Below are 22650 nucleotides of genomic sequence, written 5' to 3'. Positions count from 1 at the left end.
CGTGTAATAAAAATAAAACCCGCAAAATTATAATTTGCATAATCACTGGTGGTAGGACCTCTTGTGAGTCCGCATGGTTAGGTACCACCACCCCGCCTATTTCTGCCGTGAAGCAGTCATGCATTTCGGTTTGAAGGGTGGGGTAGCCGTTATAACTATACTGAGACCTTAGAACTTATATCTCAAGGTGGGTGGCGCATTTACATTGTAGATGTCTAAGGGCTACAGTAACCACTTAACACCAGGTGGGCTGTGAGCTCGTCCACCCATCTAAGCAATAAAAAAAACGCATAAAAAAGACCGGATTTCCATACCACATTTTTTTAAATCTATATTAACGGAAATAAAGAACAAGATCATTGAAAGCAATTTTCGTAGCCGTGGCTGTTTTAAGATAACGCACAGACACACACACAAAAATATCTGTTCGCTTACAAAACACGTATATTTACATCCTAAAAACGGAGACGGCAACCACATTCTTTTCTCAATAACGAGCGCGTTCCCTTTTGCTCTGGGTCCATTGTTTCACAAAATCAAGTGATTACGTGACTGACCTAAGTAGCGGTTATTAAGTGAAATTAATTTTGAGTACTTGAGGGCATTCGGGGATACATTTTGATGGGCACTTCTCTGAGTTGGGAGCTCTTTGTAGTATTTAGTATCTTAAAGGATGGCCAAACAATTTTTACTTCACGTATGTTTGTAACTATATCCTTTAGACAAATACTACTACAAGTAACTAGCTTCGACAATGTAGCGTATTTTCCAAAAAACGGACCGTGAAAAGAGTAGACGTATTTGTCTGTTTCTAAAACTGGTGGTAGGGTTCTGTGTAGAAGCCCGCCCGGGTTGGTACCACCATCCTGTCTATTTCTGCCGCAAAAGAGTAATACTGTGTTCCGGTCTGAAGGACAGGATAGCCGGTGTAACATACATAAGGCTGCCCATCCAGGCCAGGATAGGCAGCGCATCTGAGTCACTGATGTAGTTTGGATGTCTATGGGCGACGGTTATCATTTCCCATCAGATGAGCCCTAAGCTCGTCTGCCTATCGAAAGCAACAAAAAAAAAAAATCCTTAACCCCGGTCTTCAGTCTAATCGTGATCATGGAGCTTGCAATCGTCACCTCAGAAGTCTACGGCTGGACATGACCCTCCTCGAAGGTTCGCTTTAATATCCGACTCTATGGCATCCAGCGCATTCCCGTTACTTTTAGTAGGTTATGGATTCACTTATTGGAGGCTTACCTATGGTACGATGAACAAATGGCCGCCGCTAGAGACAAACATTTCTCGATCGATGACCGCGTCTGAAATAACATCATAATCATCATTATTCTCCTGTCCTTTTCCCAGTCACTTAGAGTCAGCGCAGCATGTTTTCTTCTTCCATACTCTTCTATCATATACCATTTCTTCGCTCACTCTCCTCTTACACATATTGTCTTTCACGCAATCTTTCTTTTTTGTTTATTGCTCTAATAGGCAGACGAGCGTACGGCCCACCTGATGGTGAGTGGCCCGGAGGCCTTTCCAGCTTCACCAGGACAGGTGGGCGAGCAAAGGCTCAGCCAGGAGGGGTGGGATTTGCTAACAACTGCCCGAGCGCCTCCGAAGGAGACCTAACAACTCAAGAGCAATTGCTTCGCGAATGAATCTACTACCGGATCGGAATCGCGACCCACTGAAAAGATCCGGCGAGAAACTCAGCGGGCTGATGCATGGGTTAGGTTGCACGTCGACCTCTTTGTCGAGTTCGACGAGTACGGTTACCAGGGTTCCTCAGCCTGCTTCTAGTGTTAGGGCTGAAGGTATCTAATGCAAGAGTTATTGGATCTGATGGAGTTTATAGTTCGTTCTAGTTAAGTGTATTTTTAATTTTATCATTCTCGTTATATGGCGACATCTACACCTTTTTTTTTATTGCCCTTGTAGGCAGACGAGCATACGGTCCACCTGATGGTGAGTGGTTATCGTCGCCCATGGACTTCAGCAATGCCAGGGGCAGAGCCAAGCCGCTGCCTACCGGAATTGCCTACCTGATTTTTTCTTACGTCTACCTCTTCCCGCAATAACATTGAAATGTTATTACTTATTAAAATAAAAAAAATATCACGGTAACGACTCTTCCAAATATACTGTTTACAAAATAACTACAGCCAATTGAGTACAATGCAAAATTAATACGAACCTTGCAAGTGCCACGCGCCTCAAGTACCGCAGGGCGCCCACAAACCCCCCATTACTTATTCGTGTCTTGTTTGAATAATTGGTAACGACAGCCGCTGGGCGATGATTCACGAAACATCTTGTTATTTAAAGGAAAATAAAGTGTCTTTATTACTTCGGGGGCTTTCGGGGGGAATTTCAAATCAAAACTTATTAGTACTAATGCCCCCCTGGATGCTTCGAAGCTCGATCGTAATCAATCATGCATGAAGATTTAGATTTGTTTAATGTATTGAATTTTCTATTTTGTTTCCAAATATTTAAGTTTTTGAGATTTTATCTTGATAGCACTGAACCTTCATCAACAGGTATTTCAAACAAAAAAGAATTTACAAGAAAATCGATAGACGAACAGAAAAAAAATGGTATCTACTATAATAAACTATTTTGTCTCTTCCTGTTTATGTATTTTAATCTGCCCTTGTAGACAGACGAGCATACAGCCCACCTGATGGTGAGTGGTTACCGTCACTCATAGACATCAGCAATGCCGCTCAGTGGAAAGACCTTTCGTTTTGTAGTATAGCCCCAAAGATCAAAAGAAACAGATAATTGACGGTTACAAAATCTTATCACGACACGCGCCATTTCACATATAGTACAATTATAGTATGTTCGCTATTTATACGAGAACTTGAATCTAGTCATAGAGCGAAAGCTTTGTTGAAAGTTATTGCTACGAAATCATTATTGTAGAAAATAAATTTGATATATAAAATCTATTAGAGCCCGAAATGGGTAAAAGCGATTTTCGTTAGAGTCACAGTTGAATTGGTGATTGGGATTTTGACATTAGTATACAGTACGATCATCATCCCACATTTTTCCACTGCTGGACATTTTAATTATTTATTTTTTATTGCTTAAATTGGTGGCCGAGCTCACAGTCGATCTGGTGTTAAATTTTCATTGGAGCCCATAGACACCTACAACGTAAATGCGCTACCCACCTTGAGATATAAGTTATAATGTCTCAAGTATAGTTACAACGGCTACCCCACCCTTCAAACCGAAACGCATCGTTGCTTCACGGTAGAAATAGGCGGGGTGGTGGTACCTACCTGTACGGTTTCATAAGAGGTCCTACCACCAGTAAAGGCGACATAGGCCTTTCTCAATATACATCACTGAGTTCGGTTTTCGGTTTTAGTTCCTGCATTTCTTGCCAGACCCCCTTCGCAATTCACAGCTTGGCCTTTGGAAACCTTCCCACTTTATGATCCCTGGTGCTAAATCTCCACTCAAGTACCCGTCTGCTTCATCGATTATCTGCTATACGGCACATACATATCCTCTTCTCGCATTCTTCTTCTTTCTATTCGTACACTCTTGACAGAGTGGTCGTGGTCATGCATCAGTCGGATCCTACGATACCGATGCTCTCGCGATGCGACGCCATGTGGCACGATTTTTCGCAGAGTGAGAGCAATCATTTATGCTGGAGTGAGTCACAGATTTTATGAGGTCGGTCCATCGTGTTGGAGATCGTCCGCAAGATCTTTTGCCCTCGACTTTCCCTTGCACCACTAACCGCTCAACTGTATAATCTCAAAACTTACTAATTTTACAGGAGAGTGTTTTAAAGATTTAACATGTGCTATTTTAAAATATGAATCATTTTTGCAACATTTATTTTTTATTTTTTACCAGTTACATTATCTGTCTTTTAAAGTAAGATAAAATTATGTATTAATTTTGTTAATAGTCGTCAAAACATAGATAAACTAAAAAAAAACAAACTAAAACTAAACTAACGCTCTTTTGACAGTATTTATGAGAAAAATACTGGTGATACCAAATGATTCCGCAATTTCGAATTTTTTTGGAAATTGTGCACTTTTAATGCCAAAGACGATATGTTCCACATATGAACTATATACCACTGCTATGTATACATATGTACAGTAAATACGGTATGTATACGGTCGCAATCATTGATCTCGTTGATTTACCGGGATTCCTAATTTTGAAAATTCTAGAATTTGCCGGGCCCTTCACTCTCTTTGGATCGTACTATGCTCTTCTATATACAATACTTCTTTTTCTAGATACTTCTGTTGCTACCACTACAGTCAGCTCTAAAGATAAAATACAAAAAAAAAATAAGCTGAAAACAGTGTAGGTACCGTTACTTAAAGCCATAAAATAAATTGAAACATTATTACTTGGTCAAGTTTGGTTTCAGAATATAAAACAAAGAAAAAAAAGCACGTTAAGTATTAAATGTTCATGTATTAATTACACGAAGCGGCGCCTCGCGCTACCGTAAAGGGTTAATTTCCAACGAAGAACTAGATCTAACTAGATATGTTTATGGTTCTTTTTTTTTTTATGATTGAAAGTTTACTGGTGGCCCGGAGGCCTTTCCAGCTTCACCAGGACAGGTGGGCGAGCAAAGGCTCAGCCAGGAGGGGTGGGATTTGCTAACAACTGCCCGAGCGCCTCCGAAGGAGACCTAACAACTCAAGAGCAATTGCTTCGCGAATGAATCTACTACCGGATCGGAATCGCGACCCACTGAAAAGATCCGGCGAGAAACTCAGCGGGCTGATGCATGGGTTAGGTTGCACGTCGACCTCTTTGTCGAGTTCGACGAGTACGGTTACCAGGGTTCCTCAGCCTGCTTCTAGTGTTAGAGCTGAAGGTATCTAATGCAAGAGTTATTGGATCTGATGGAGTTTATGGTTCGTTCTAGTTAAGTGTATTTTTAAATTTTATCATGCTCGTTATATGGCGACATCTAAACCATTTTTTTTTATTGCCCTTGTAGGCAGACGAGTATACGGCACACCTGATGGTAAGTGGTTACCGTCGCCCATGGACTTCAGCAATGCCAGGGGCAGAGCCAAGCCGCCGTGTTTTAAGTTACTTTAGCCATGTTTTAAGTTACTTCAGCTGCTATTTAGCGTTTTTATAGTTCGGTAGCCTTTATTTTTTAAACTTTTACCTACTAAATTATCGTTTGTAAGGCGTACGCACAATTAGAAGACGTCGTGGCCTAAAGGATAAGACGTCCGGTGCATTCGTGTTAAGGCGATGCACCGGTGTTCGAATCCCGCAGGCGGGTACCAATTTTTCTAATGAAATACGTACTCAACAAATGTTCACGATTGACTTAAACGGTGAAGGAATATTATCGTGTAATAAAAATCAAACTCGCAAAATTATAATTTGCGTAATTACTGGTGGTAGGACAACTTGTGAGTCCGCGCGGGTAGGTACCACCGCCCTGCCTATTTCTGTCGTGAAGCAGTAATGCGTTTAGATTTGAAGGGTGAGGCAGCCGTTGTAACTATACTTGAGACCTTAGAACTTATATCTCAAGGTGGATGGCGCATTTACGTTGTAGATGTCTATGGGCTCCAGTAACCACTTAGCACCAGGTTGACTGTGAGCTCGTCTACCCATCTAAGCAATAAAAAAAAAAGATATCACTATCCCTACTATTTCTAGCTCGAAGTAGTCCGTTCTCTTGAGAAGGGCTTGTAAGATTTCATTTTCAATGTGTCATTCTGTTAATGTCATTTGGATTGTGCTGACGACGAGTCCCGGGAATAATAGGTAGGTATGCAGCGGCTAGTCTCTGCCCCTGGCATTGCTGAAGTCCATGGGCGACGGTAACCAATCACCATTAGGTGGACCGTATGTTCGTCTGTCTACAAGGGTAATAAAAAAAAATATATTTACGCGTGTAACTTTGCTAAAGCAGGCTTTTAAATCTTCCGGGTTCTGACCTCGGAGGGGATCGGACGTCGGGTATAAGAGTGCAGGGGAGTCGTTTAGTGGGTGGGCCCTAAAATCCTTGGGCCCGCGATCTGCTCTCAACACCTGCAGATCGTTGAGTCTCACATACCCCGCGCGCCCCATATGCGCGTGGACCTCGTAGGAGGTTCGGCCCCCGGCCCGAAAAAAAATACTAATTAAGGCTTTTAAATCTTAAAAATAATTATTCGGTCTCTTCAATTCGTCTGAATTAATGTCAAGTTTTTTTTTTTTTGTTCAATGTTTCGTACACTTGAATTAATGTGCGAATTTTTATGAAAAATATTTCGTTGTCGCAGGCCGTCGCGTCGGGACTGCGGTATCGCTTCGTTTCATGCCACACGAAAATGCAAATAGGCTTTGTTACATTTTCCCTTGGTAGGGCTGAATAACAAGGTCTCTTTGGGGTTTCATTATTGGTGACGAGAAAAAAAAAACGAAAAAAACAAAATGTGTGCAATTCACACGTGGTAGAAGTGAAACCTTCCAAAATTAAAATACAATTATCCTAAACGTCTTAAGTATATGTAAAATTTTGTCATTAGTAAATAATTGTAAGGTAACGCCCTCTGTGAATTGATATTTTAATTTGACGTATAATCCTAAATTAAAATTCACTACAAGAGCTTTCATACACACGTTAGTATTAAAAAATCTCACAGATGGCGCTGTATTAAATAGTATGTATATTTCTGTCTCATTCTTTGCTGGCTTCATCCTACACATTTTTGTATTTGTGTCTCTTACCTGTCGTTTTTTCCGTTGCATCCGGTTTGAAATCACAACGATTCTAAAGAAGTTTTCACTTCAAAAAAAAACCGGTTCAAATTTCTTATCTTCGCACAATTGTAGCACGTGTTGGGTGGTGTTTTTTCTACCGATTTGCTGGACTATGGAGCTATTTCAGCTTCTAGCCGAAGGGAAGGTGAGCTCACGGGCTTAAACTCAGAAAATTTGTTAACACTAGCCCTGACAAGAGCAGCGCTTCGCAGAATCTACAACCAGATCGGAATCAGGATCACTTGAGAAGATCCGGCGAGAATATCAGTGGGTATTAATTGGTCGAATGACTCGTAAACCACATCCGCCGCATCACAGCCGCCGGTCAGTTTGTGACATGAAGGCGTTGAAAGTTGCAGTCAAAATGAAGTACGTACAAATGTATAAACTGGAATGATTTTTTCCAATGACATAACATTCGTTTCACAATCCTAAATATACAAAAAAACAGAAATAATGCTCCATCTAAATAACAGAGAACTCTTAATTTACAATCAATGTAGGTACGCCTTGAATTTCCGAACAAGATTCGATTCTAACAGGTTTTCTTCTCTGGAGGCGCCGGAGTCGGATATAACCCGGTCTCTTACCCCCCTCGACCGGGTATCCGTAAATGGATTCCCCAGCGTTAAAAAAAAAGGTTTAAAGTACATTAAAAAAAAACCTCATGATTTTCTAATAGATTTATATGAAGACCGCATCAAGGTCATGACCCACTTTGAGACACCGAAGTTTCAATAGTACGAAAACTAGCAAATTCATGTATTATTTTTTAATATTTTGCCTGTACATAATAAATTGTATTCTTCAAAGAATGTTTCTTGCTGACTAAATTTTAATAATGTGTTCATTGATTGCTCTAATTCAGAGCTCTGCTTAGTAGGTTTCTTTTGTCATTTATTTATAAATTTAATAACATTTGAGAGAGAGAGAGAGAGAGAGAGAGAGAGAGAGGGAGAGAGAGAGAGAGAGAGAGAGGGAGACAGAGAGAGAGAGAGAGAGAGAGAGTGAGAGAGGGAGAGGGAGAATACAATTTATTGCACACCAAAACACAATTTGCATTTAGGCGGTCTTATCGCTAAAAGCGATCTCTTCCAGACACATAATAAATCAACAGTATGGAAATGATATATATTAAAATCTACATATATGCTTCATCATTTAGCATAAATTTTATGTAGTTTAGCATAAACTACATAAATCAGATATGTACTTAAGCCACTATTCGTTGTAATTTACAGAAGGAGGAACATTTGTCTGCAATTATTAAACGGACCACCTGGTGTTTAATGGGTACCTGATCCCATAGACATGACCAACGGAAATGCCGCCACCCGCCTTGATACTTTAGTTCTAAGTCTCAGTTTTGTAGATAAACGGATACCGAAATGTCGAACCAGAATACATTACTGCTTTGCAGGAGAAATAGGCGGAATGGTGGTGCCTACTGGGGCGAGCTTACTAGACGCTCTGCCTATTGGTGTATCAATAGTCTGGTTTCAGAATAAAGATCAACGTTTTTAGTTGATTCTTGACGTTGCCAGCCACAAATAGTTTTTGTGTTCCACAGATAAAGCTATATTTTCTCTTGTTTATTTTCAGTTAAATTTACGAGTGAATTCTTTAATGACGAAATACAAATTGAAAAAGTTATGATATATGATCGTTTATAAACTAAATTTCTATCGGTCTAAATGGTCAGAACAGCTGTGATGGGCTTCTAGGTATTAGGAGAAAGCTATAAACCAATTACAAACCATAGTTATAAGCCGTATCCACCGCTACTATGTAATTGTGAGCTAGAAGTCGATCGAGTCTCGATTGAAATCAATGGTTTAGGTGAGAAGCATTTTGTAGTATAGCAGAAGAAGGCAGTTGTTCTCATGTGGCTGTATACATATAACATGCTCCAAACACATCGCGTAGGGGAATTTAGTGGTGGTAGGACCTCTTGTGAGTCCGCGCGGGTGGGTACCACCACCCTGCCTATTTCTGCCGTGAAGCAGTAATGCGTTTCGGTTTGAAGGGTGGGGCAGCCGATGTAACTTACTTGAGACCTTAGAACTTATATCTCAAGGTGGGTGGCGCATTTACGTTGTGGATGTCTATGGGCTCCAGTAACCACTCAACACCAGGTGGGCTGTGAGCTCGAGCATCTAAGCAATAAAAAAAATATTTAAAGACATACAAACGGAACTAATATTATTTATTCGTTTAGCAACTGGATTTTTAGTGTTTTGGTATTTTTAGTATTCTAATTGGCTTGAAAATTTTACGTTTTAAAAGACGATTTCCTGTCGCTAGAGATCGAGAGATATAATTCTGATACCGGTCTATTTAGTTGAGGTATTGGGTCGATTGAAGCTTGGGTTTTCGCGGCGTGATGCGAAATTATACAGACTAAAGCCCTCCATAAATTGCGTAGGATTTTATCAGTTTAATGTGATACTAAACGAGTCCTTATCGTGGTAATGTCAATTTCAAACGCAGATGATTAATGTGTTCCGATTCAAAAGGACATAAGTTATTGTAGAAACAATGTGAATTCGACTTCATGTTATAAAGTAGACCGTGCCATTCGCGTAAGTCCAAGTTTCCGCACAAAATACTTTTAGTGGTACATTATCTGGACGTCACAGAATTTATTAAAGGTCACATTCTAATTGATTGTATTCGTAATCAAAGGTCAAGGTGATCGACTGGTGTCAAGGCATCTTGTGAGTCCGCACGGGTAGGTACCACCACCCTGCCCGTTTCCGCCGACGAGCGTTCCGGTTCTAACTATCGGTCAGCAGTTTTACTATAGAACACAGATTTAGAACTCACATCTCAATTGTTTTTTATTGCCCTTTTAGGTAGAAGAGAGGCCCACCTGATGGTGAGTGGTTACCGTCTTTCATGGACGTTGGCAATGCAAAGGGCAAGCCGCAGCCTACCGTTTAATACTCTCTACAAGCCTCGTTTGAAGAAGGACAAGTCATATCCAAAGCCAGGTGATGTGTGGCAAAAAACATATCGGGAAGCGCACTGTCGATGAATGCAATGGTTCTAGGTAGTTTGGATGAACTCTACTCATGTGGTGGGCAGTGCGGTGGTAAAATATTGCTGGCGGTGCTTATTTTATTGATATCTACGCGCTCCTTTTTTTTCCTACCTAAACTGATAGCCTTGAGAGGCTATTTCAGCGTAACCTTAGCTAGTAGGTGAGGCTCAAACCGGAGTGATGCTAACACTGACCCTAACAAGAGCAGTACTTCGCAGAATGTACCACCGGATCGGAAACGCGACCCACTGAGAAGATCCGGCGAGAAACTCAGTGGGCTATGTCGGTGGGTTAATTCGCTCGTCGAGCCCTTCGTCGCAAGCGACGGGTTCGACGAGGCACGTGCTCCGGTAACCACTTAATACCAAGTGGACGGTGAGCTTTCTCAAACGTTTAAGCAATAAAAACAAATTCTTAAAACTAATTGACTAAGAGGTTGGAATTAAAATTGAATAAAATAGGACAATTTTGATTCAGTATTTTTTTACGTGACGCATCAGGAAAGGTCAATAACACAAAGCCAAGGATAAAAGCGCTTGAAAAAGGACCATCTAAGTAAAGAAGATAGACTTAGCTTAAAACGGGTTGAAACTTTTAACAGTAGAACAATTACGGAGATAGAAAGTGAGTGAGAGAGAGAGAGAGAGAGAGAGAGAGAGTGAAAAAGATTGAGAATTCGAACATCTCCAAAACTCGTAAAAATCATTACTGAAGATTACCATGAAAGGCGGATATAATGCTTTTTTATTGCTTAAATGGGTGGACGAGCTCACAGCCCACCTGGTGTTAAGTGGTTACTGGAGCCCATAGACATCTACAACGTAAATGCGCCACCCATCTTGCAATATAAGGTGACAAGTATAGTTACTATACTATATAATACAAAATTATTATAACAATATCATGTCTGGTTAACAACGTTGAAGACTCAATTAAAAAGAAAATTCGGAAGCTTAAATTGAAAGACATAAAATCGAATACAAAACCGAGAATATCAGAGAGGTGAAAATTACCCTTTTTAAATTGAATATTCAGTGGCATTGGGGTGGGCGCCGTGTGTGGCGAGCTTATGCTAATGTTGCCAGCTGTAATCTTTATCTCTGGTCACCCTGGCGCGGCACACTGTTACACGGTATTGTAATGAGTTTAGCTCTTAAATTGAGAACAAAAATGTCCCGCTTTCATTTATCTATTGTGCATGTGTTTATTAGAAACTTACCGAATACTCCCAAATCCTTATTGTATTACAAAATACATACTAAAGTAACTCTAATTTTGCTGTAGAAAAGTAGTTTCTTGTTGCGAAATTATTTTAAGGGTAAGTTGATGTAAGAATTAAGATGTCAGTGAGGGTAAGATACCATAATAATTTATTTTAAGTCAATTTTTAAACCATCTTTTTTATTTTGCACTTAATTATTACATCTTACCCCGACATACCTACCTACGACCTATTTATTTATATATGAAATTCCGTAGGCGTCCCTCTTTGATACGAAAAAAAATTGGTCACGTTATTATTGCCCCACCCTTCGAACCGGAATGGCTGACTGCATCCGAAATAAGCAGGGCAGTGGTGGCTACCAATATATTCCCACCATAAACTCCGAAAGCGCGGCTAAATGTAATCCCGAACATGTCACCGGTTTTGTCCTCGTGGCCTAAAGGATAAGACGTCCGGTGCATTCGCGTTGAAGCGATGCACCTGTGTTCGAATCCGAGGCGGGTACCAATTTTTGTAATGAAATACGTACTCAACAAATATTCACGATTGACTTCCACGGTGAAGGAATAACATCGTGTAATAAAAATCAAACCCGCAAAATTATAATTTGCGTAATTACTGGTGGTAGGACGTCTTGTGAGTTCGCGCGGGTAGGTACCACCACCCTGTCTATTTCTGCCGTGAAGCAGTAATGCGTTTCGGTTTGAAGGGTAGCGCAGCCGTTGTGACTATACTTGAGACCTTAGAACTTATATCTCAAGATGGGTGGCGCATTTACGTTGTAGATGTCTATGGGCTCCAGTAACCACTTAACACCAGGTGGGCTGTGAGCGCGTCCACCAATTTAAGCAACAAAAAAAAAACTCAATAATAATTAAAACGTTTATAGATTACGTAACGGCCTAAAAGGCGGTAAATTACGGTAGCCATCTTAAAACAGCGTTCGCTCGACAACTAATGAAGATATATTCATCCAATTATACAGCTCGGTGCTCACTCAACGATGTTCACGCAATACCTTTTTATCTTTGTGTACGTGTTTTTTTATTAACCGACAACAATAAAAAAAAAGAAAAAAAAAGAAAAAGAATAGAAATTTTTAGATTCGTATCTTTGGGATGTGTGATTTTTTTTTCATTTTCTTATCCGTACATAGTGTGAGTAATCCGTTTTGTCGATTTTAAGGTTAGTTTTTTTTTTTTGTATTCCGTTTTTTCTTCTTCATCTAAAATACGTTAAACCATGCAATAGATTCGCCGGAGTTCCACAAGTTGAGTGATTATAATAATATGTATTTTTATGTAAACATTTTACTTACGCGTGTTAATTATTTATTAAAATGGGTGCTAGTTGTATGCACGTTCAATTTATTAACCAAATTCACCTACCATTATTTGCTCTGCGAAAATATTTTACGCATTATACGCTCTGATATATTAAAAAAAGTAGCGTTATAAAATCACGTGGTTCTGCTACGTTTATATATAATATTATATATGTGGCTTATTCTATTACTGTACTATTCTACTATACTTCATCCATACTACCTGGAGCCACTGCGGTCATCCACAGTGCGTTTCCGGAGATCTTTTTTGCCACGTACCATCCGGCTATGGAATGGGCTTCCCCTCCACGTTGTTTCTCGAGCGCTATGACATGTCCTTCTTCAAACGAGGCTTGTGGAGAGTATTAAGCGGTAGGCAGCGGCTTGGCTCTGCCCCTGGCATTGCTGAAGTCCATGGGCGACGGTAACCACTCACCATCAGGTGGGCCGTATGCTCGTCTGCCTACAAGGGCAATAATAAAAAATAATAAAAAACTATCGTAGCGCATAAAATAAAACTTCCACTGTTCCAAAATCTTCTGTTATAATAATAATTTAAAAATTCATTAACACTTTTACTACGCCTTGCTCATTTTTTAACCATCTTCGCCATCTTCCTTTTCTCTGTCATTCTGACTGTCATTATCTTCTCCCTTTCTTTCCGTTTTCTCTCACTCAGAACTTAACGCTCCGTTCCACACTATTTTCATACGTTCCGTTCTTACCAATACCAAATTCTTAATTGACAAAGAGAGAGGGAGTATTCTTTATTGTACACCAAAAAAAAAATTAACAATGCGAAACATTAAATACAAAAAAAAGTACAATTGGCTGCCTTATTGCTAAGAGCGATCTCTTCCACACAATCATCAGTTGGACGAGAATCATTACACATATATAACGTTATTATAACACTACGTTTACGAAAAAAGAAAAGAACTATTGTCAAAGCTCTAAATCTATATATTAATACGTGAAGCAAAAACTTTGTATCCCTTTTTACGAAAATCGCGCGGACGGAGGAGTATGAAATTTTCCACACTTATAGAGAACTAGCGACCCGCCCTCGCTTCGCTTCGGAAACATTAAAACACACATGAAACAAAAAAAAAAAATAAAATTAAAAAATGTAGCCTATGTTCATCAGGGACAATGTCGGCTTCTAATGGAAAAATAATTTTTCAAATCGGTCCAGTAGTTTCGGAGCCTATTCGAAACAAACAAACAAACAAATCTTTCCTCTTTATAATATTAGTATAGAAGTATAGATATAGATATAGAGAAGAAGTGCACAATGCTAATATTTTTTTTAAATAATGCACAAAAGACACATTAAATCAATAAAGAAAACATTACACACACTACATACCATGTATTTGACGCACACACGCATGCAAACTATTTATTGTCAAACTTTTGTTCTTGACGTCTGTACTCAAATTGAGAATAGATTAAATATTGTTTGTCTTTGTTAATATTTTTTATAGTGTAGTCTTGGCGAAATTTGTGATTATAGAAGTATAAAATACAATCTTATGAGTGTACAAACTTACAATTCCAATTAATTATAGTCGAATTTCGACTACTGCGGGACCTCTAGTTGTCATTAAAAGGCTTCGTTTAATAAAAACTATAAAAAAACAATTTCCGAAACGCAAAACAGAACAAAAGAGTCGTTATATATATTACTAGCGACCCGCCCTCGCTTCGCTTCGGAAACATTAAAACACACATGAAAGCAAAAAAAAAAGAAAGTAGCCTATGTTCATCAGGGACAATGTCGGCTTCTAATGGAAAAATAATTTTTCAAATCGGTCCAGTAGTTTCGGAGCCTATTCGAAACAAAGAAACAAACAAATCTTTCCTCTTTATAATATTAGTATAGATATATAGCAAGAATAAAATAAGTCGGTGTTTGTTTAAAAAACATTATACTGATTAGCATAGCCCCGAAGCTCGGGCCCCCCACACGCTTGCGTCTTCAATTAAGCCACTTGTCTTTTCGCGCGCGGTGTGTGACCCGCCTTATCTGATCGTGTGACCAACATTGTGGCGAGCTTAAAGACTAAATTACGCTTCGCTTTGAGACGCCATTTGCAACTTTATATTTAAAACATTATATTAAGGTTTTTTTTTTAGTTTTTTCTTTAAGAAATACATCCACTACTGTATGTGGGTGTTTTTTAAATTTTTTTTTGATTAGATGGGTGGACGAGCTCACAGCCCACCTAGTGTTAAGTGGTTACTGGAGCCCATAGACATCTACAACGTAAACTGGTACTGGTGCTAGGACCTCTTGTGAGTCCGCGCGGGTAGGTACCACCACCCTGCCTGTTTCTGCCGTGAAGCAGTAATGCGTTTCGGTTTGAAGGGTGGGGCAGCCGTTGTAACTATACTGAGATCTTAGAACTTATATCTCAAGGTAGGTGGCGCATTTACGTCGTAGATGTCTATGGGCTCCAGTAACCACTTAACACCAGGTGGGCTGTGAGCTCGTCCACTCATCTAAGCAATAAAATAAACAAAAATGCGCCACCCACCATTACATATAAGTTCTAAGGTCTCAGTATAGATATAGTGTGTGTTTTTACGGGTACTCATATTTCACTAAAATATTATCATAGACCAAATTGAATTTCTATGAAAAAAAAAATTGCTCACTTTGGTAATTTTATTGAAATTTGTGCTCTAATTTAAATTTCTAGCCAACGAAATACATCAAATCAAATCTAAACGAATGGCCTACTTTAAAAAACGCGAGAATTAAACAAAGAAAACATTAAAACTGACATAATAAATTTACAAAGAAAACTTTAAAGCCGACCTTCGCTTCGTCGTGGGCCTTGAAGAGAACATTTACCCGAGGACACGGAATAAAGCACCAAAAATAATTTAGAACACGGTTTCTTTTTGAAAATCACACATTTTATGGATTAATGGATAAATGGTAAATTATATATAGATATATATATAGATATAATTTACCATCATATATAGACTAATACATAAATCTACAGTGGTTTTTACGGATGTTCCGTTATAACTACTGAACCATGCATCCGATTGACTTGAAACTTGGTATTTATGTAGACAATACATGAACTTATTGGATAGGCTAATATTTATATGAGTGTTGGACTCCCTATACCAGTTGCGGGGGCGTTAAAGATGAGAATGTTTGTGGGGATGAGAGATAATAATGTTAATTTTAAATGGCCAGCAAAGCGGTCGGGTACAGCTAGTAATATCATAATATATAAAAATTCACGGCACTAAAATTCGCATGTCAAATGATGACAAAGCATACACGCTGCTTTTAACTTATGTAATAGCTCATTTTCACTATTATTATTCATTTACGTTGTGGATGTCTATGGGCTCCAGTAACCACTTAACATCAGGTGGGCTGTGAGCTCGTCCACCCATCTAAGCAATAAAAAAAAAAAAAAAAAAACTATGCTTAGCGAATAAATGATTTCTTTCTTTCTTTCTTTAAATTTATATGACGAATAATTGTTTAAGTCATACTTTTAACGCGTCTTTTTTATTTAAACTTGAGCTCTGAAAAGTGTGTTTTTGTTAGAATCGAAATAGGACCGTGTGGTACGAGTCTGAATGGGCTTCAACCTGCTTATTATTTCTTTCCTATTACCCTCTACTGGGGTATAGGACTAGAATCAAATTCATCTATTTGCATCGGACTTGGGCGGTTTGTTTTGGGTCTTCAATACGTGTTTTTATTCCTTAGCTCATCGTTGGTAACCTAAGGAGCTATTCCAACTTCGCATGGATGGGTAGGTGAGCTCACGGGCTCAACCTGAGAGAATTGTTAACGCTAGCCCTAGCAAGAGCAGTGCTTCGTTGAACCTATTACCGGATCGTAATCGCGACCCGCTGAGAAGATCCGGCGAGAAACTCAGTGGAGGTTTTTGGTAGAGCTATTGTAGGGCAGAAGATAAATCGCTTGAATCATGCTAACGACATTTTTAAGTTCCGTATTCTTCCGTAACCTTTGGATCACGAATCTACCGAATTTTTTTATCAGATAGGTGGAAGATCTTCTTTCTTAACATTTGTCCAAATAACATAACAAAATTAACATACATCTTATCATCAGTAATTGATATCGCTCGTGGACCAATCGACGCTGCCAACTACAAAACGTCGTATGATCGACGATATACTTCGCATTAATTATCAGCTTCAGTTGAATTGTTTCAAACGCTCCGTTAAAATTCCCGCTAATAAAACCCCTAGGCCGTTGTTTCACTATCGTTAAAATTTCACCCTCGAAACGGGGCTTGCTTACAAAATATTGTCATAAAATGTATAAATAAATATAATATTCACCCGTAAAATATGCACAAATTATGAATAACACGCGAGCCGATTTCCACGCGAAACGCTTTGGTATAAATGAAAGAACTTAAACGTAATATTGATTAGATTATTGATAAGATTGCGAAGAGGGTAGGATACTTTGAAAGGCCAGTGAGTTTTGAGGTGTTCGAATATTTAGGAACAGTAATTCGTGGGAGTGAAAATGTATAAATTGTTTTCTTGTTTTGGAACGAAGTTCCTTACGGCAGGCTTGGAGGGGATAGGGATTTTGCTGCGCGACCGAACTGAAAAAAATGTGATAGTAAAACCGTAAGAAAAAATCCGTGGAAAAAAATGCGTGGAATAAAACCGTTAAATGAGACGTGCGCAGGCGCGACAGTCGCATACACAAGCGAGTAGTGTATAATACCTTTCTCTTTCTCCCTCTTTCTTTTCGTTCTCTCATCCATTCTCTTTCTATTATTATTTCTATTTTTCTATTTCTATGTAATTTTATGTTGTCAAACAAAAAGAAAGAGACATATTTTGTTATTTTAGTTGATAATTTGAATTACCATGTTTTTTTATTTTAAGTAATTTATTATTTCCTAAAATACTGAATTTCCTAAATACTTTCTTGTACTTAAATAAAAACTAATCAGCAAAATTTAAGAGAAAAATCAAGAAAACCTACATAAATTTGAGCACGATTTTTTTTGCAATTTGTGTCGATTCTACATTAGCCGAAGGAACTTCGTTCCTACCTGGTGTCCCACGACACCATATAATTTTATTTTCTACACGCTCACCGGAGATAAATAAGGTTCCAGACCATACGTATCGTTTAGAAAAAGAAATGCTTGTATGTACATACATTTTTAGACGAACTAAACGGAAATACTTAATTTTTTTGTTGTTACTTATATGGGTGAATGAGCTCACGGCTCACTCGGTGTTAAGTGGTTACCGGAGCCCGTAGACATCTACAACGTAAATGCCGCCACCCACCTCGAGACATAAGTTCTAAAGTCTCAGTTTTTACAGTACAACGGCTACTCCACCCTTCAAGCCGAAACGCATTACTGCTTCACGGCAGAAATAGGCAGGATGGTAGTACTCACCCGTGCGGAGTCACAAGAGGTCCTAACACCAGCATTCCCGATGCGCATGAGAATTGACAAGCGGTTTCCTATCGCAGACTAAATAAGACGCTCAGGAAGCAGTCGAGGGGAGTTGTTTCCAGAGGCGAGTCGTAACATCGCAGAATCATCTTCTGTATTTCTTAAGACCCAGATAATAGGGAATAGGGAATTGTTAATGTCGCAAGTGGTACGGCAGAAAAACTAAAATAAAGAAAAATAGCCATCGTGGAAATATTTTTTTTCCAGCTGCATTTAGTTACAAAGTCCTGTTTTGACTACTATTAACAAAATTAATACATAATTTTATCTTACTTTAAAAGACAGATAATGTAACTGGTAAAAAATAAAAAATAAATGTCGCAAAGATGATTTTTAAAATATTAAAAATATCACACACTAAACCTTCAAAACACTCTCCTGTAAAATTGAGACTATACAGTTCTAATGCGGAAGACGTATATAATTTACAGTTTTCGTGAGAGGATCTTCCGTGACCACGAAAACTGTAAAGTTTTGATTATACCAATACCTAATGGTGCTATAAAAATTAAATACCAAAGTACCAAAGTTTTGATTATACCAATACCTACTATAAAAATTAAAAACCAAAGTACGGTGAGTAGAATTTAATAAGTACACCTTAACGTAGTGTCGCTCACAAGTTACCTTGCTCACATTACGTTGAAAATCTGCATATAGGTTTATAATTAGGGAAATGACTTCAGAAAGAAAGCAATAAATGTTCCCGTAATTATTTTAATGTTCGGTTCGGGGTATTTATTTACAAACATCATGTATTGCCGGCGCGGTGGTAGATTACTAGTTCACTTAACATAATGCACATTTTCTTCTTTGAGTTTACTGGATTGTGCGCTTTTCTGAACCATGCCTAAACTTTTTTACTTATAATTTTCATCGGTTTTTACGAGACATCATTAAAAATACTTTTACAGTTCAATGAAGGGCGACCGTGACCACGAAAACTGTAAAATATTCGAAATGTCTTCGGTAACTTATAATTAAAAAAAAAACACTGTAAAATTAATTCTAATTTTTTTATTGGAAAGATCGGTGATCGTTCAGGGTTGTCGCTACGTTAAGAGAAACTATTTCAGCTTCACCCTAACATGTAGGTGAGCTTACGGGGCTCAAACCGGAAGTGTTGCTAACACTGGCTTTAGCATCGCAGAATCTACCACCGGATCGAAAACGCGACCCACTGAGAAGATCCGGCGAGAAACTCAGTGGGCTGTGTCTATGGGTTAATTCGCTCGTCGAGACCTTCGTCGCAAGCGACGGGTTCGACGAGGATGGTGACCGGTGCTTGTGGTACTTAAAAGCGACGTTAATGGATCGGAAGGATCCCTTATGACGTGTAGGGTTGATGTCATAGCTGTATTGTATTAAGATCAATCCACCCTTAAAGATACTGGAATTCAAGACTGCTTTTTATGGCAGAAATAAGTACGTGGCTTGCCTCTACGGCGGCCCTACCAGTCCGCCCGGGCGATGCTGCTGGTGTTCCGGGATACCCCGCTGGGCCAGAACCAGCCTGCCGGGTCGGAACGCGATACACCGCCGACCGGGTTGCTCTTCCACAGTATGTTCGGCGACGACAGCGACGACGAAAACGCGGACCGCATTGCAGTCCGCAGCCGCCGACGCGTCGTCCCGTCCTCCTGGTGCCAGCGCGCTAGAGTGACGGTAGCGTGCGGCACAGCCTCAACCCCCTTAGGTCGCTCCGTGACCACCACCGGGAGAAGACTGTCTCCTCATAGGGGCCGGACAAACGCCCTCCTCCGACCCCCGACTCGGCGGCGGCGGCACGGCGCCGAGAGGGAAGAAGAGCTCTCCCTTTCCTGTTCCGCCGCCTCCTTCTGCGAGATTGTGGACTCGCAGAAGTCGAGCATCGCCTGCCAGGATTTGCCGCTGCCGAGCATCGTAGCCACGACGGTCGGAAGCGACAAGTCCGGTCCTATTTTTGCAACGAGGACGCGGCGCTGCTCCGCGAAAGCGGGGCAGTACGCGAGCGTGTGCTCCGCCGTGTCCTCGTTGCAGCCACTGCAGTGGTGGCACTTCGGCGTCGGCTCCCTCCGGGCGACGAGGTGCAGGTAGCGACCGAAACAGCCGTGTCCCATGAGCACCTGCGTCGCTCGGAAGGTGAGACGTCCTCGGTCGCGATTCACCCAGTCCGAGAGGACCGGGCGGATCGCCTCGATGGTCCGTCGCCCGTAGACAGCTCCTATCGCACTGGATCAACTTTATTACGCTGTATTTTTTTTAACCTGCCTATTCGCTGGTAGTTTATAGGTGTATTCTAGGTACACGCGGACGTATTTTGCATTATCACAGGTGGGTGACACCGTAACTTAAGTAGCGTAACCGTCGCATTTACCCGTCGCGTTTTCATGGCGATCTCTAGTCCGGATAACCATCGATTTTGCGTACACAGCACGCACGCACTCACTTAATTCGTGATTTAGGACCGCATCGCATCCCGATAAGTATTTTTAATTTGAATAAATTATGATTTAACCGCGTTATCGGTGGTTAATGGGCGGTTGTAATCATAACCGTGGTGCGTTTCGTGCTGTAATCAGTGGGTTTCTGCTGAACGCGGGGACGGATTTGCTGGTTTTTTTTATTGGTTAAATGAGTGGACAGGCTCACAGCCCACCTGGTGTTAAGTGGTTACTGGAGCCCATAGACATCTATAACGTAAATGCGCCACCCACCTTGAGACATAAGTTTCAGTATAGTTACAACGGCTGCCCCACCCTTCAAACCAAAACGCATTACTGCTTCACGGCAGAATTAGGCGGGGTGGTGGTACGTACCCGTGCGGAGTCACATGAGGTCCTACCACCAGTAATTACGCAAATTATAATTTTGCGGGTTTGATTTTGATGAACTGGGAAACAAAAAATATTAGTTCTTAATCTTATTCCTGATTCCTGCCCTGTACTAGATGTCATAGAGCACCGAATGCTCGGTTCAAGGCAGGTAGCGCGGCAGGAAAACACGATAAAGATGTCACGTGTTGTAATATTATAATTTTGAACCCGGAATTGATATTCGGAACAGATTAAGCTTTATGTTGTTTTAAGCTTTTCGTAAAAAGAAAATATGTTGTCAAAATGAAACTTCGTAATAATTGTTGTGTTTGTAACGGTAGTTTTTTTACTGGTGGTAGGACCTCTTGTGAGCCGCGCGGGTAGGTACCACCGCCCTGCCTATTTCTGCCGTGAAGCAGTAATGCGTTTCGGTTTGAAGGGTGGGGCAGCCGTTGTAACTATACTGAGACCTTAGAACTTATATCTCAAGCTGGGTGGCGCATTTACGTTGTGGATGTCTATGGGCTCCAGTAACCACTTAACACCAGGTGGGCTGTGATCTCGTCCACCCACCTAAGCAATAAAAAAAAAAAAAAAAAAGCTATTGTAGGGCAGAAGATAAATCGTCTGAATCGCGCTTACAAGATTTCGGACATAAGTTTTCATAAATACAATTTTCGATTCATTTTTTTTTCTACCTATGCTGATAGCCTTGAGATACTATATCAGCTTCTCCTTGACGTGTAGGTAAGCTCACGGGGCTCAAACCGGGTGTGTTGCTAACACTGGCCCTAGCAAGAGCAGTGCTTAGCAGAGTCTACCACTGGATCGGAAACGCGACCCACTGAGAAGATCCGGCGAGAAACTCAGCCGATTCGGGTTTACCAAGCTATTTTTCTTGCGTTTTGAAAGATCTTCAATGTGTACATTTGTCAATATTTATGTAATGCAAAAGTAATATCGATTCTCGCTATGTAGAAAGTTTATTATTATTTATAGATGTCTTAAGTGGTTACCGTCACAATTTTTTAAATTCTTAATTAATAATAATAATAATAATGTTTCAATTGTTGAGCTTTCGCCGGATCTGCTTAGTAGGTCACGATTCCGATCCGGTGGTAGATTCAGCGAAGCACAAAGCTCTAGTTTGCTAGGGCTAGTGGTATACATAATATATAGCGCAATGTATTTTTTTTAATCACTAACACGAACAATACCTCGGGGTAAGACCTAGCGGATACATAAATTTAATTCTATATATATATAATTGATTATGGTTGAATTTCGTTCATTATACAAAGACTACTTGAGACGTTTAAGACAAGATTACTACGTATGAAACCTCAGAGCTCTTTGAGGAATAAAAACCCTTACTTATATGACACATTTTGATTGATATTCTTTTGTTTCAGATAGCGACAAATCCGGCATGCCTCATACAGGTAATTCGAGATAAGAAAACGTCCTAGTATTTTTCTTCTTAGCTTTTCGCCAGTCGAAGACATAATTACGGCTTCTACGACTATTTATGTCTATTTATGGCTATGAAAATTGGAACGCATTCGTAGATTGGAAATAGTATCTACTGTGGAAAAAAAAACGCTAAATTAAATCGAAAAAAAACACCTTTAATTGAGAATATTACTATAACTAGATGATGACCGAGCTTTACTCGGTTTTTTTTTGGTAACGCCATCTTGTTGTGTCTTTAAAGCGATTAGTTGCCCTCAATTAAGAGAAATAGTATTATTATTCGCCAATAGATGTCAGGAAGAGTAATAAAGCTGATTATTGAAAACACGAATAAAACAACATTCTCTGAAAATAAATCGTAGCTAGATCGATTTATCGCCCCCGAAATCCCCTGTATACTAAATTTTATGAAAATCGTTTGGAGCCGTTTCCGCATTCATATTATATATACAAGAATTGATCGTTTAAAGGTATAAGATGAGATTAAATTTGGGTGTTGTTTGAAAAGCAGAATC

At 39.8% G+C, this 22650-nt stretch overlaps 1 protein-coding gene across 1 annotated transcript in view; it reads left to right on the top strand.

Annotated features, from left to right (window-relative positions):
• Poxn (paired box pox-neuro) overlaps positions 1-22650 on the top strand; it is a 107493-nt gene that overhangs the window by 8926 nt on the left and 75917 nt on the right. Inside the window, exon 2 of the mRNA XM_028174868.2 lies at positions 22075-22104. Within this exon, the coding sequence (XP_028030669.2) occupies positions 22092-22104 (13 nt within the window). The 5' untranslated portion in view covers positions 22075-22091. The remainder of the gene's footprint in view (positions 1-22074; positions 22105-22650) is intronic.

Source organism: Bombyx mandarina, chromosome 28 (genome assembly GCF_030267445.1).
Source record: "Bombyx mandarina strain Sakado chromosome 28, ASM3026744v2".
Lineage (NCBI taxonomy): Eukaryota > Metazoa > Arthropoda > Insecta > Lepidoptera > Bombycidae > Bombyx > Bombyx mandarina.
The sequence above is the reverse complement of the archived record's forward strand: the minus strand, read 5'-3'. Positions and strand labels throughout refer to the sequence as shown.